Raw genomic sequence first — 16062 nt, 5'->3', positions numbered from 1 at the left:
GAGGTTAGCACCCGAGGGGCTGTGTAGCTCAGCTGCTGCTCTCAGAAGTCTGTATGGGTTCACATTGCTCAGGTCTTAGGCCTTCCTCTGCCCATCTACATAGAGATCCTGCCTGATTTGAGCAAGGCTTTCACTGTGAACCTCTTCCTTCATACTCTCGTATTCTTGAGGTGTTGATGGAAAAACCAGCTCTGGGACAGAATTGTCTTGGAAAAGTTCAGAATAGAAAGGAATAATCCCAGCGTATGAAGGCTTAAAAGTGTCTGGTTGAAGAGTCAAGATACAGAATTCAAGACTAATAGATGACAGTGTCTAATTAGTATTCAGTTGTAAAATCCAAACCCCTTAGTTCTAGTGAGCTCAAAAGAGGTACAGGGACTTCTTTGAGAAGAGGACACTAGAGCTGAATCTGGGGAAATCGTTTGGCTTTTTAGAGACGTGAGCAGGGGAAAATATTCCAGAAGAAGAGCAATGTGAGCAAAATGTGAACATCATAATGCAAGGACTCTGCAGCAGGTGATAGACAGCAAGGCTTCTAATCCAACTGCAAGAGCAGATAGGAAAACCAGAATCCAGCGGGCTGGAGCTTTAAGTTAAAACCTTGGATCCACATGTTGTGGTCCAGAGTGGATTAACGTGTTCTTGGGAGTTTGAACTTAAAACTCTTCAGTTCCAGACTCAGCCTTTCTCAGCCTGTGTAAACAGCCCACTTCACATAACTTTACTTGGCCACATTTTCCACATGTAGGGCTTCTGAGATCTTGCTTATTTGGTTTTTCAGGTGAAAAGAGGAAGTTATAAGGGGCCAGGTGACTAATCCCCAGGCATTGGGCTTTCAGTATGTTGAAAGATCAATCTTCATTTTCTCTTGGGATTCAGGAAGTCCAACCCAGATATCCAGGACTTTATGAAGAAGAAAGGCTTCGGTGAGGACTTCAGGCAGCTGGAGTCCTTCTACGTCCAGACGTGAGGAAGGAAGGAGGGTGGGTGGGGTCCCTTGGGGGTCACCTCCTGTGGGGTCCTCCCTTGCCATACCAGAGTCAGGCCCTGCTTAGCCACTTTCTGGCCCCTGCAGGGTTCCCTTGTCCTTTGTCCCATCCTTCAGGTTTGGCGTGGTCGGTTTCCAACCCTGGGGAAGACACTGCTCAATGAGGAATAGGCCCCTGGCCAGGCTGAAGCCCTAGAGCACTGGCACAAACAGTCTAGAGCTTGTCTGAGCTAAGCAGACACTTACTAGACACTCCTCTCCTCTCCAGGCTGTTGGACATCGTCTCCTCTTACGGCAAGGGCTATGTGGTGTGGCAGGAGGTGTTTGATAATAAAGTAAAGGTGAGCCAGGGCAGAGAAGAGAAGAAGCCACCAGTAGTACCTCCCTCTGGTCTCCCCAGCTTCTCCCTGCCTCTACAGAGACTGATCCTCCTGGTTTGGATTGGGCTGTAATGGTCAGAGCACTCTCCTTTTCTCTGTAGAAAGGCCACAGAGTGCTGGGTGCGGTGGCTCATACCTGTAATCCAAGCATTTTGGGAGGCCAAGGCAGGTGGATTGCTTGAGCCTAAGAGTTCAAGACCAGCGTGGGCAACAGAGCGAAGCCCTCATCTCTACAAAAAAAAATTACAAAAATCAGGAGGCTGAGGTGGGGGGATTGCTTGAGCCCAGGAGGCAGAGATTGCTGTGAGCCAAGACGTGCCACCGCATTCCAGCCTGGGCAACAGAGTGAGACACCCTGTCTCAAAAAAACCAGAGGCTGCAATGGTATCAGCCCTGGGTTTATGTGTCAGTCTCTATCTTCCCTCACTACAAACTTGATTAATAACTATTTCTGCTGCTAGGTTACTTGGATAGGCTGGCTTTTTCTTCCTAAATCATAGATTAAGGTCTTCTGGGTCTGTGGGAGCAAGGCTACCTTCTCTTTTATCAGTAAGATCCCAGTCTCCTGTCACATCCAAGGACTCTGCAGGAACCTTGTCCCATCCCAGAAACATCTGGAGACTTTTGGACATGGCAGCTTGGGGGTCCCACTGTTTGCCTCCCTCAGCTCACAGCGGGTATAACTAGCTCTGTGTGGACAGGGAGGCTGCAGAGAAGCAGGGAGAGGAGAGCCGCAGGGAGGCCTCTTAGGGCCCTGGATTCCTTGGCCTTTGTCCTGGGATGTGAGCTCAGTGGTCAGGAGTCACAGAGACAGAGTTTGCTGCTGGGGAACAGAGGGAGGACACACCTGTTGTCCCACGTTGCCTGTGTATGAATAAGGCCCAGGAATCTCCTCAGGTTTGTGTCTTTACTGCCATTTGACCTTTTATAACAGGTTCGGCCAGACACAATCATACAGGTGTGGCGAGAAGAGACTCCAGTGAACTATACGAAGGAGCTGGGACTGATCACCAAGGCCGGCTTCCGGGCCCTTCTCTCCGCCCCCTGGTACCTGAACCGTATATCCTACGACCCTGACTGGAAGGAGTTCTACAAAGTGGAACCCCTGGCATTTGAAGGTGAAAGCAGGGAGCTCTTCTTGCTGACCAGAGGAGGCTAGGCTGGGGCACAGGATGGGAGGCAGGAAGGTCTGGGCCAGACATTTCAGGTTAGGAAATGAAACAACTTAGCTGGGGTGAGGGCCACATTGGGAAGGTGGTTGAGGGGGACCCTAGAATTACCCCACCATCACCAGACTGTTGTTGCTTGTTTTCCCCCAGGTACCCCTGAGCAGAAGGCTCTGGTGATTGGTGGAGAGGCCTGTATGTGGGGAGAATATGTGGACAACACAAACCTCGTCCCCAGGCTCTGGTAAGGGTTTTCTGGGGCAGGTGGAGGGTTGGGCCTGAGAGCAGGGGTTTTCCCTTACAAACTTAGTCCCATCTAGCCACGTCCAGAATAGTACCCTCCTTTCAGGCCTGAGAGAGAGCAGGCAGTGCAACAAGGCTTCTGAAGATTTGTGTGCAATATTCACTCCCCACATGACTTCCATATATATCCCTCCAGCCACCTGTTAGGTACGTGGGATAGGGATTGTTAACCTCACTTCCCAGAGAGATAATGAGGCCCGGAGAACATAGGTGAGTTGCTCAGGGTCCAGCACAAGCATCTATGGTTCCTGCAATTAGACTTCCCTCTGCTGTTTCCACCGCAGCCTTACCAAGTATGGTTGGGTGTGCAAAGTTTACATTTTAAGGACAACTGTTGCTGCCACTGTCATTAGTGGTTAATGATACTTTTAAGGCTTATTCTTAATGTCCCTATCTTTGGGAAAGGAAGAGAGTGGGATTGCTACCCACATTTTAATGAAGGTGGAGCTGAGCCCCAGAACTGTTTGGGAGCCATCCAGCCTGGCTGTGGCTGATAACGAGGTATTGATCACTTCCTTTGGCCTGAGCTAGTCCAGGGCGCCTAGACAAGAGGTAGTAGCCTGTGGATGTCCAGCACCTTGCAGGGAATACAGGGCCTAATCTGGTACATGCCCCCTTCCCTCCAGGCCCAGGGCAGGGGCTGTTGCCGAAAGGCTGTGGAGCAACAAGTTGACATCTGACCTGACATTTGCCTATGAACGTTTGTCACACTTTCGCTGTGAGTTGCTGAGGTAAGCAGGCTGTGGGGCCTTTGCAAGGTGGGGAAGGGCAGATCCAGGGCTGGGAACCCCTTAGAGAGAGGAAGAGAATAAAAACAATAGCTAACCCTTATAGAGGCTTACAGTCGGCCCTCATCTGCGGATTCAACCAACTGCAATAAAAAGTATTCAGGCAAAAAAGAAATACAACAAAAAATAATAAAAATTTTAAAATACCATATAACGACTATTTACATAGCATTTATATTGTATTAGGTATAAGTAATCTAAGATCATTTCAAGTATATGGGAAATGGTACATTGGTTGTATGCGAATACTGTGTCATTTTTACATAAAGGACTTGAGCATCCTTCGATTTTGGTATCCATGGGGTTCCTGAAACAAATCCCCTGCCGATCCTGAGGGACAACTGTATTTTGTGGTAAACACTGTGCTGAGCTTGTTACACATATCATCTCGTTTAGTCTTCACCACAACCTTATAAGATAGGTGCATTATTATCCCCGTTTTAGAGATAGACAGCTGAAGCCCAGTACCTTGCCCAAAGTCACTAAAAAGCAGGATTTGAACAAGGCTGACTTACAGGATCTCATGACACCTTTGCCTCTGTCAGGGATGTGATGTGCCTGTGTAAGAGAGTCATTTCCCTGATTCCTTCGTTGGCTAGGTCTTGAGAACTTGGGGGACACAGCCTAGTGCAGAGCAGTGCTGGGCTGAGAGTCAAGCATGGTGGTGTCTAAGCCTCAACTATGTCATTCACTGGGTAACTTCCGGCTGGTTCTCTAAGCATGTTGCTTACTTGGATAATAAGGGAAGCATGCCAAGAGGTACCCTAAGGAGATTGGTCAGGTTATAGTCTGAGACCCAAGGACAGGAGTTCATGTCCATATTCATGGACAGGACAGCACCTAAGTCCCCCAGTGCCACCACTTTTACAGCATTTTAGAGTCAGCAACAGGGGGCTGAGTAGGCCAAGCACACTGGCTACCTTTCAGGCATCCACCTGTTTTCTAAAGGGATTGAGTTATTTGGGGTCAGAGTACAGAGATAGGCAGGATAGAAATAGAGAGGTGTTCCCAATGTTCCTGGATCTCCAAGATCTGTATCAAAATCACCTGAGGCACCTGTTCAACTTGCGGATTCTTGCCAATACTTTGCCCTACTCCAAGTGAGAATCTCTGGAATTGGGGTTCCTGGGTACATTTGGTGTATAGTGACAGTTTGAGAGTCACCGAAATGGGGAAGGAAAGACAAGTGGTGTAGAAAGTGTTGCTGGGGCCTAAGACTGACCCCTTCTGGTGGGCTCATCTTGCCATTTCTTCATGTCCTCTTGCAGGCGAGGTGTCCAGGCCCAGCCCCTCAATGTAGGCTACTGTGAGCAGGAGTTTGAACAGACCTGAGCCCCAGGCACCAAGAAGGGTGCTGGCTCTAGGAGACTGGTAGTGGAGCCAGGCTTCCACTGCATCCTGGCCGGGGGACGGAGCCCCTTGCCTGCGTACCCCTGTGCTTGGAGAGAAAGGGGCCGGAGCTGACGCTAGCATCCAGTAAAGAGTAATGTGGCATTTTTCTGTAATAAACATGGATTACCTGTATTAAAAAAGAAAAAGTGTGAGTGGCCTTAGGGTAAGGGCACAGCCAAGCTGGAGTCAGTATCTGCCCCTGAGGTCTTATAAGTTGAGGGCTGGAAATGAAATCTGTAGCCTCTGCTGCTCTGCCTAGGCTGTAAGCTATGTTACTCCTCTCCCACTCCTGAACGTATTCCAGACACCTGCCCTTATCCTCAGCCTGCTCACTTCACTTCTGCATTACATCTCCAAGGCCTCGGTATATGGGAGAAGCTGTAGGGACTTGGAGGTGTTCTGGACAGTGGAGAGGGCTCCAGACCCAACCTGGTCACAGAATAGCCTCTCCCCCATGCATAGTCATCCACCTCCGTCCCCAGAGCTATTCTCCTTTGGGTTTCTTGCTGCTTCAATTTCATACAACCATTATTTAAATATTATTAAACATATTGTTCTCTAGGCACTGTGGTGGTGGGGTTTTTTGTTATGTTTTTGTTTTTAAGACAGAGTCTCACTCTGTCGCCCAGGCTGACAGTGCAGTAATGCAATCTTGGCTCACTGCAACGTCTGCCTCCCAGCTTCAAGCAATTCTTGTGCCTCAGCCTCCTGAGTAGCTGGATTTACAGGCGTGCATCACCATGTTCAGCTAATTTATGTATTTTTAGTAGAGATGGGATTTCACCATGTTGGCCAGGCTGATCTTGAACTCCTGACCTCAGGTGATCCGCTCGCCTTGACCTCCCAAACTGCTGGGACTAGAGGCATGAGCCACCACGCTGGCCTGTGGTAGTGTTGAATTTGAAGGACTCAGAGGCCCTGGTCAATTCCAAAATAACACAGGTGACTTCATCCCCCTCCTCCCAACCATTTTCAGCCCAAAGTATCTTCGCAGGGAATGGATGGCTGCGCTGAGACCCGAGAGCAAAGCCCCTGGAGGGTGTGGAGATGGGCTGTGACTCTGGAGAGGGATTTTGCAGGCGTGGTTTTCTCTAGAAGGAAATGTCTCGTCATGGGCCCAGACTGCCCCCTGGTGGTTTTGTGTGCAGAAGTGACACCGCAGGCCAGAGGCGGGGGCAGTAATGGATTGCAGCCATTTTAGATGAGGATTTCCTTGGCTGGTGTTCTTTGACTGGGCTCTGGGCTGGGGGGGACAATGGACAGGTTCCAGGCATTTCTTTCAGAAAGCTTCCAGTGTAGTAGATGCAGAAACTTGGGGAAGGCAGGGCTGAGAAGGATCTGAGTAAAACTTGGTCCTTCAACACCATCCTTCAGCCCCTGGACCATGTTCCTTTGGGGTCCTGGTGGGAGGTAGACCAGCCCGGCCTTGTGCTGTTCTTGTAAGGAGAGGGTGGGCATTTTCTGCTAGCAGAATTCTCTCGGAATTTTCACACAGCCCAGCCTAGCCAAGTCCAGGGCTATGGCCAAGATAAACATAAGTTAAGGCCCCAGCACTGGCACCCACCACAGGAGCCCCCCTACCTCTATTACCCAGAAGCTTGTAGGAGAGATGGTCCCCAGACAAGGACCCAGCAGAAATGCGATCCTGCTTCCCTCCTGGTCATAACTTTCATGTTAGTATTGCTTGGGTTAATGTTATAAAAACAGCAGACACTGAGTTGTAAGTCTCAAGTGGATGAAGGCAGAGATCATGAAACACTTGAGTTGAAGTAAGATTCTGTCATTTTTCTATACATGTTGTAAACATTTTCTTTAATGTTTTTACCACTTTCTTTATTATTTTTACTACTAAATTAACGTGGCCTGGTCACAAACTTCATTGGTAGGGTGTGCTGTTCCTCACCCTCCACTGTGGCTCCTTTGGTCCATTGATCATGAGAGCATTTACTTGATAGTTGTCAGACCTCAAATGCCAACGGGTCAGAGGCAGTGGCCTGCAGTAACCACCCAGTCTGCTCCAATGCACAGAATCGCTGTTTCCCTAACTTATCTCCCTTCACCTGGGCTATAAATTGAGCGTCCCACCCGGATCAGGACACAGGCTGTCTTGTGTTCTGTGCACCACCAGGGGGCAGGGAAGTTCTCAGACTGATTTCCTGGCTCCAGTCGCCGTTCCCTACCCACCACCACCCCTTCCCGTTCCAGGAGTCTGCTAAGGAGGCAAAGCAAGCCTAATGGGTATAAAAGCAAAGGAGTAAATGGAGACTGGGAGAATCTTCAACCTCCCCTGTCCTTGGTAGGTGCTGAGGCTGCATGTCAGGTACCGTCCCTTCTAGGAATCTAGTAAAGCTATGTCATCGGTGTTCCAGGTGAGTCTCAATGGATTACCATAGGGATAGGATATCAGGATGTGAGAACACAGGTGCCACCACAGCACTAATGATGGAGAGCCATTGCCCCTAGACTTCTGGGACAGCGAGACTGTGAGGAAAGCGGAAATGATAGTGGGAAAGGGTGAAATAAAGGATATAAGCTGAATTTATTTAGTATTAATCTAGATACACATGCCTTATGGCAGCATTCCTAGCACTACAAAATCTAGATTTGTATAGTTTTTATCAATATCTTTCGTAAGCTTAATGAATACAGGTCATGACAAGTATGTGTCACATACTTTTTTTTTCCATGAAGAAAAAAATAAGTAGGAATTGGGTGCTTTGTTTATCAAAATTATTCTGTATTTCTTTTATAAATAAATAAAGTTTGAAGTAAACTCTAAGAGGTTGAATATTGGTATCTTCTCTAGCTCGGCCATCATTGTTTTTAAAAATCCTCTTTGAAGCAATCGCGTGCACGCGCACGTGTGTGTGTGTGTGTGTGTGTTACTGCATTTTTCAGTGAGATTTTTAAAAATTGAAATGTCCCAGGTACCGTGGCTCATGCCTCTAATCCCAGCACTTTGGGAGGCCAATGTGGGAGGATTGCTTGAGCCCAGGGGTTAAAGATCATCCTGGGCAACAAATTAAAAAGATTAGTTGAGAATGGTGGAATATGCTTATAGTCCCAGCTACTCGGGAGACTGAGAAAAGAAGAATCACTTCAGCCTGGAAGATTGAGGCTGCAGTGAGTTGTGATTGCACCACTGCGCTCCAGCCTTGGCAACAGGGTGAGACTCTGTTTCAAAAAAAAAAAAAAAGAAAAAATTAAAATGTCTGTGAACCTTGCTTTTTTCACAGTAATTACTGCACTCTAACCACACCCATGTTCAATCTAAAGTATCCCAGTAAATACTCCTATTTTTTAATGATTTCAAGTGTTTCAAACAACAGAAAAGTCTAGAAAATAAAGTAGTGAACAGTGTAACCACCCAGCTTTGTTGCATCTCAGTAGTCATATTTGCTTCAGATTCGTTTTTTTTAAAAAGATGAAACATTAAATTATAATGTCCCCCTTCCCAATACTATTCCCTTCTCCAAAAACAACTATTTTCCAGAATTTCTTTTTAATCTCATTTCCTCTGGAGAATCTGATACTTAGCTGTGATTTTTTTCATCATTGTTAATAAATTCTTTATGGCTCAGTCTTTATAGCAAATTAGAGATGTTTTGAAAGCCACTCAAAGAAGGGAGTGTGTGTGGGAAAGGAGGAAGAGCAGCTGGCAGGCAGACACAGGTGGGAAGGGGTGCTGTGCTCACTGGTGTGCTGTAGAGTGTGTGAGTGAGAGCATGTGCCTGGGTGTCTGGATGATCTATTATGAAAGAGGATATTGGAACATAGGAACTCAGAGAGAACTGCTGGTGTTTATCTAGACTCACATGAGTCAGAAATCTGAATGAAGATAGATGTGGCGATCCAGCTAGGAGAACAAAAGTGCTTCATCATTTTTATGTACTTGCTGTGTCAGGCACTATTTTGTCTTGGTTTATTGCCCAGGCTGGAGTGCAGTGGCGTGATCTCAGCTCACTGCAACCTCCACCTCCCGAGTTCAAGCTATTCTCTTGAACTTCAAGCTATTCTGCCTCAGCTTCCCAAGTACCTGTGACCACAGGCATGTGCCAACATGCCCTGCTAATTTTCGTAGATTTAGTAGAGACAGGGTTTCACCATGTTGGCCAGCTTGTCTCCTGACCTCAGGTGATCCTCCCGCCTTGGCCTCCCAAAGTGCTGGATTTACACGTGTGAACCACTACACCTGGCCTGTCAGGCACTATTGTAAGTGCTTCACTGGATGTTAATGTATTTAATTCTCATCCCAACCAATGTAATGTCGATATTACCCTCATTTGACAGATAAGGAAACAAACAGGAAAGTTAAGTGACATCTATATGGTTACACACCTACACTGAATCCCGATTTGCACTGGGGAGCTGCAGGGGATATGACTCCTAGCTCAGCTACCTAACTCTAGCCCCTACTGCCTTCAGCCACCGTCCTGGGCTGCCCCATGTCAGACCTTCCTCCTCTTGCACACCAAATACAGACATACAGATAAAGCTGGCAACTCAGCTATTTCTAGGCTCGAATCCATTTCTTCTCCTATGTTTAAACAAATAACATTAAAACCTCTCAGTCCTGCTTTTCTTAGTCAAGTTGCCTGAAACAGTTGCAAGTTTGTCTATTTCACCACTTTCCACAGTTGGGCTGTAATCCTCATAAGGGCCACTTCCACTAAGGCCAACAGTAACCTACATGTTGCCAAATCAAGGGACATTTCTCAATAATAAGGAAAAAATTACCACGCCTCCCAGGCTCAAGTGCTTCTCCTGCCTCAGCCTCCCAAGTAGCTGGGACTACAGGTGCACGCCGCCACACTCGGCTGATTTTGTATTTTTGTAGAGACAGGGTTTTGCCATGTTGGCCAGGCTGGTTTCGAACTCCTGACCTCAGGGGATCCGCCCATCTCATCGTCCCAAAGTGCTGGGATTACAGGCGTGAGCCACCACACCCGACCCTTTCTTCTTTTATACTTTCTTCTTAGTCATGTCATTTATACTTAGACAATCTTAGTGTACAATCTTACACCTGGATAGTCATAGGGAGGTAGGGAGGTAGGTAGTCTGATAGATTAGATAGATAGATAGATAGATAGATAGATAGATAGATAGATAGATAGATTAGATAGATAGATAGATAGATAGATAGATAGATAGATAGATAGATAGATAGATTAGATAGATAGACAGACAGACACACACACACACACACACACACACACACACACACACACAAGTATGTGTATTTCCTCTGGGCTCCAAGCTCAGGTAGCCAGCATCTTCATATCATCTGAATGTCCATTACATACTTAAAGCTCATGTCCCAGGCAGAATACATCTCTTCATAGCTCCCAACTCTATTCGTCCTGTACAACTATTCTGCTGGCCATTAGAGCCAATATCTGGGAATCATCTTTAATTCCTTTCTTCCTATCATAATTGTCACCACAACATGCCCACTGTGTATGAAATAACTCAGGTTAATTTATTCCTCTCTATCTACACTGCCATCATCTTTGTTTAGGATCCTAATGAATGCACCTCCCTCAAGTCTTCCAGTCATCATTTTAAAATGCAAGTCAGATTATGTGTTTCCTGCTTTTCCTACTGTCCAATTCACTTCCTCTTCAAGGTGATAGCTCTTGAACACTCCATAATCATTTTCTGACACTCGACCAATATTAGTTACAAGGAAATAGCTGAAACTGGATTATGCAAAAAAAGATAAAACATTGTGTCCTGTTACACATCTCCACATATTCATCCAAAATTCCGACTTACGTCAGCCTAAATAAACATCAAAGGAGTACACAATTATATGATCTTAGGGATAAATCTATCAAAAGACATAAGGACTTTGTGGAAAAAAATTATTAAATTTTGGAAAGACATGAGAAGGTAGAGGTGCAGAGCTAGAACATGATCATGAATGAGAAAACTCAATATTCTTAAGGATTTTAAATTTATTTGCAGGTTCAAATAAATGAACCTGCTTCATTTATTGAATGAATAAATAAAGTGGCTCCTATTAAAATTCAATTTTCTTTTTCTTTTTGGAACTTGAAGCTGATTTTAAAGTAAGTGCAAGAACACCTAAGAATAATGAAAAAGTCAATTTTTAGGAAGAGAAAAATAGGCTGAGTGCAGTGGCTCACTGCTGTAATCCCAACACTTTGGAAGGCCGAGGCAGGTGGATCACTTGAGGCCAGGAGTTCAAGACCAAACTGGCCAACATGGCGAAGCCCTTTCTCTACTAAAAATACAAAAATTAGCTGGGCATGGTGGCACATACCTGTAATCCCAGCTACTCAGGAGACTGAGGCAGGAGAATTGCTTGAACCCAGGAGGCAGAGGTTGCAGTGACCCGAGATTGAGCCACTGTACTCTGGCCTGGGAGATAGAGTGAGACTCCATCTCAAAAAAAAAAAAAAAAAAAAAAAAAAGATGTACAACATGGAATAGAGTCGATATCCAGCCAGTATCACTTTTTTTTCAGTGATCTTATTCACAGTCAGACGCATCTTCATCTACCCTTATATAAAGTCACAGACTCATGCCTGTAATTCCAGCACTTTGGGAGCCCAAGGCAGTAGGATCACTACAGCCTGAGTTCAGGACTGCAGTGAGCTATGATTGCACCATTGCACTGCAGCCTGGCCAACAGAGGGACCCTATCTCTTAAAAATTAAAAAATAAAAAAGTCATTATAAAAGTATAATTATCAAGACAGTTGGTATTGGTGCAGAAATAAATAACTCCATAAAACAGGCTTATTCATATAAAAAGAGGCTTATTCCTATACAGAAACCTGAAAAATAACCCCATAAAAAGAGGCTTATTCATATACAGAAACCTGAAAATATACAGAGGTTATGTAACAAATTGGGAGACCTCAGGTTCTTGTAGGAACATGGTAGAAACCTGGTTTTTCATCTTCCAACTTCTGTAAAAACCATACAGAGCAACAAGGTGAATTTAAAAACCAAAAGGCACAAACTAGTGAAACAAGAAGAACCTAAAGACTGCAAACTACCCGAATTTAATGCTAATAGCTGGTTCAGGAAAATTTAGTTTATTCAAATTTTCTTACATTTATTCAAATATGAGTAAAAATACTGCATATATACATACAAGAAAAAGATTAAAACCATTTCAAAAATTAAGGCTAGCCAGGTGCAGTGGCTCATGCCTGTAATCCCAGCACTTTGGGAGGCCAAGGTCGGTAGATCACCTGAGGTCAGGAGTTTGAGACCAGCCTGGCCAACATGGTGAAACCCTGTCTCTACTAAAAATACAAAAATTAGCCGGGCATGGTGGTACACACCTGTAATCCCAGCTACTCAGGAGGCTGAGGCAGGAGAATCACTTGAATTCAGGAGGCAGAGGTTGCAGTGAGCCGAGATGCACCATTGCACTCCATCCTGGGCAACAGAGTGAGACTCTGTCTCAAAAAATAAAATAAAAAATAAAAATGATGGCTACTTTCTCATAATGGTAGACTAGGTAATTTGGAACAGTCTTACCCCTGGAGACAATTAGAAAAGTTTGAAGGCATTGGAATGATAAAATATTATGAAACATTGCTTGGGTGAGATATGAGAAAGACTAAAACCGAGAACAGTAAGCCTAGCATTTTAGGCCATGTCTCTCCTGTATGCAATTGCCAATTCCAAATGAGGCTGATAAAATGCTCTGAAGCACTTTTGACAACCTCACAGGGTTAGGGATTAAGAGTTGTAGTCCGTTCCTTGTAATTCCAGGAGGTAGGAAAAAATAAATAATAAAATGAAAAATAAAAGTTTTAATCCAGGGCCCACAAAAAGGACCCTGGAAAACTCTCCACTCTTTGGGTTGAGACCTGAAAAGACCAAACTCTACAAGATAAATTGAAAATAGACCATTCTTTGCAGAAACTGCTCAGATTTGAATCATCTCAATCACTAAAATTAGTTTGATTATCTTAAATTGCTAGAGCCCCTAGATGCCTTCCAGAAACAAATGTATATCCATTCTGTAGAAGGAAAATGTACCCCTAGACCTCCAATTATTTCTAAAAATATTTTTCAAACACAATGCCTATCATATAATCAGAAATAACCAGGCACATGAAGAGAATAATAAGGGAGTAATAACAATCAAGAATTTTACAACATTAATGACAGGCAACAAACCACAGATCCAAGAATCTCAGCACCAAGCAAGATAAATGCCAAGTAATCTACATCTGTACATTATTATATTCAAACTGCAGAAAACCAAAGACAAAGAAAATCTTGAAAGGAGCCAGAGGAAAAATAACACCTGCCTATAGGGGAACAAGGATAAGGATTACATTGGCCTTCTCTTCAGAAAACTTGCGAGCAAGAAGAGAGTGGAGTGGAATATGTAAGAAAGAAAACAAGTGGGGAAAAACTCACCAGCCTAGAATTCTGTTTCTAGCAAAATTATTCATCAGAGGTGAAGAAGAAATAGATTTTCTCAGATAAGACTTGAGAAAATTTACCACCAGTAGATCTGTCTTGCAAGAAAATTAAAGAAGGTCTTTAAAGAGAGAAAATGATGTAGGGGCTATATGAAAAAACTTGGGGCTATACGAAGAAAGGAAGAGCATTTGAGGAGTAAATGAGGATAAAACATTTTATTTGTCTTAATCCGAAGTGATCTAACAAATAGCAGTTTGTTCAAAATAATAATAACAGCAATATACTCAGTGATTACCTTACAAATAAGTGAAATACATGACAGCAATGTTATAAAGAATGAGGCTGGGTGCTGTGACTTACACCTGTAATCCCAGCACTTTGGGAGGCTGAGGTGGGCAGATCACAAGGTCAGGAGTTTGAAATCAGTCTAGCCAACATGGTGAAACCCCATCTCTACTAAAAATACAAAAATTAGCTGGGCATGGTGGCGCACACCTGTAATCCCAGCTATTCAGGAGGCTGAGGCAGGAGAATTGCTTGAACCCAGGAGGCAGAGGTTTTCAGTAAGCTGAGATCTTGCCATTGCACTTCAGCCTGGGTGACAGAGCAAGATTGTCAAAAAAAAAAGGAGAGAGAGAAATTGGTAATCTCAGTGCTTTTGGAGAACAAGATGGGAGGATTGCTTGGGATTGCTTGAAGCCAAGAGTTCAAGACCAGACTGAGCAATATAGCAAGACCTGTATTCTCTACAGAAAATAAAAATTAGTCCAGTGAACCTAGCTACTCAGGAGGCTGAGGCAAGAGGATTGCTTGAGCCTGGGAAGTAAGGCTGCAGTGAGTTAATATTGCACCACTGCACTTTAGCCTGGGTAACAAAGAAAGACCCTGTTAAGAAAGAAAAGAAAAGGAAAGAAGGAAGGAAGGAGAAAGAAAAAGAGAAAGAGGGAAAGGAAAAGAAAGAGAAAAGAATGAAAGAGAGAAAGAAAAAGAAAAGGGGACTTGGATTACTTATAAATGTATATGGTGAAATTTAGGGCAGCAACTAAAAAAAATTTTAAAGAGAAGGATTGGGTGCAGTGGCTCACACCTGTAATCCCAGCACTTTGGGAAGCCAAGGCAGGAGGATCACTTGAATCCAGAGTGTGAGAGCAACCAGAGCAAAATATTGAGACTCCCTCTCTACAAAAATTTTTAAAAAATTAGCCAGGCAAGCCGGGCGCGGTGGCTCACGCCTGTAATCCCAGCACTTTGGGAGGCCGAGGCGGGTGGATCATGAGGTCAAGAGATCGAGACCATCCTGGTCAACATGGTGAAACCCTGTCTCTACTAAAAATACAAAAAATTAGCTGGGCACGGTGGTGCGTGCTGTAATCCCAGCTACTCAGGAGGCTGAGGCAGGAGAATTGCCTGAACCCAGGAGGCGGAGGTTGCAGTGAGCCGAGATCGCGCCATTGCACTCCAGCCTGGGTAATAAGAGTGAAACTCCGTCTCAAAAAAAAAAAAAAAAAAATTAGCCAGGCATGATGGTGCAGGCTTGTAGTCCCAGCTATTTAGGAGGATAAGGCGGGAGAATAGCTTGAGCCTGGGAGGTCAAGGCTACAGTGAGCCGTGACTGCGCCACTGTACTCCAGCCTGGGGGACAGAGTGAGACCCTGTCCCTTCCCCTCAAAAAAAGTATAACTGCTATATTGAGAGAAAAGAGAAAATGGAATTATATTTAACTATCAGTTAAAACTGGGGAAGACAAAAATGAAAGAAAAAGAAAAGAAATAGCAAGGGCAACTTTAGGAATGGTCTAAATACATGAATTTTTTAAAAAGGGCCAGTCACGGTGGGTCACGCCTATAATTCTAGCACTTTGGGAGGCCAAGGTGGGCAGACTGCATAAGCCCAGGAGTTCAAGACCAGCCTGAGCAACATGGCAAAACTCCCATCTCTACAAAAAATACAAAAAGCCGGGTGTGGTGGCGCGTGCATGTAGTCCCAGCTACTCCAGAGGCTGAGGCTGAGGCTGAGGCAGAGGCAGGAGGATCACCTGAGCCCAGGAGGTCAAGGCTGCAGTGAGTTGTGATTGTGCCACTGAACTCCAGTCTGGGCGACAGAGAGACCCTGACTCAAATAATAATAATAGCAATTTAAAAACAAGACCCAACATCTGTTGTCTATAAGAAATACCTTTAAATATAGACACAGATGTGTTAAAAGTAAAGGAATGGAGAAAGATTTATTGTGCTAACACACCAAAAAAAGGCTGGAGGTGTGAGCTCAGCACTTTGGGAGGTTGAGGCAGGAGGATGGCTTCAGGCCAGCGGTTTGAGACTACCCTGGACAATACAGTGAGACCCCATCTCTATGTAAGAAAAAAGAAAACTGTTTTAGTTTCAGATGGAGTCAACTTCAGAGCAAGGAAAAATATCAAGATAAAGAAGGTCAGATGCAGTGGCTCATGGCTGTAAACCCTGCACTTTGGAAGACCAAGGCAGGAGGATCACTTGAGACGAAACTATGCAACGTGGTGAAATGTCGTCTCTACAAAAAATACAAAAGTTAGCCAGGCATGGTGGTATGTGCCTGTAGTCCCAGCTATTCAGAAGGCTGAGGTAAGAGGATCACCTGAGGCTGGGGGTT

At 44.8% G+C, this 16062-nt stretch overlaps 1 protein-coding gene across 4 annotated transcripts in view; it reads left to right on the top strand.

Annotated features, from left to right (window-relative positions):
* CELF6 (CUGBP Elav-like family member 6) overlaps nt 1–16062 on the top strand; it is an 84064-nt gene that overhangs the window by 23467 nt on the left and 44535 nt on the right. For 3 of the 4 annotated variants that reach the window (XM_012451265.2, XM_012451269.2, XM_012451267.3), the window contains 5 exons: nt 880–966; nt 1257–1329; nt 2303–2486; nt 2688–2778; nt 3464–3568. In XM_012451265.2, the coding sequence (XP_012306688.2) occupies nt 880–966; nt 1257–1329; nt 2303–2486; nt 2688–2778; nt 3464–3568 (540 nt within the window). Of the gene's footprint in view, nt 1–879; nt 967–1256; nt 1330–2302; nt 2487–2687; nt 2779–3463; nt 3569–4893; nt 7797–16062 lie in introns of those variants that run through there. The other variant, XM_012451274.3, reaches the window with a different exon arrangement.

Source organism: Aotus nancymaae, unplaced genomic scaffold (genome assembly GCF_030222135.1).
Source record: "Aotus nancymaae isolate 86718 unplaced genomic scaffold, 86718_ANA_hifiasm-v0.15.2.pri h1tg000003l, whole genome shotgun sequence".
NCBI classification, from domain to species: Eukaryota; Metazoa; Chordata; class Mammalia; order Primates; family Aotidae; genus Aotus; species Aotus nancymaae.
Note: the sequence above shows the minus strand (reverse complement) of the source record. Positions and strands in the feature narration are given on the sequence as shown.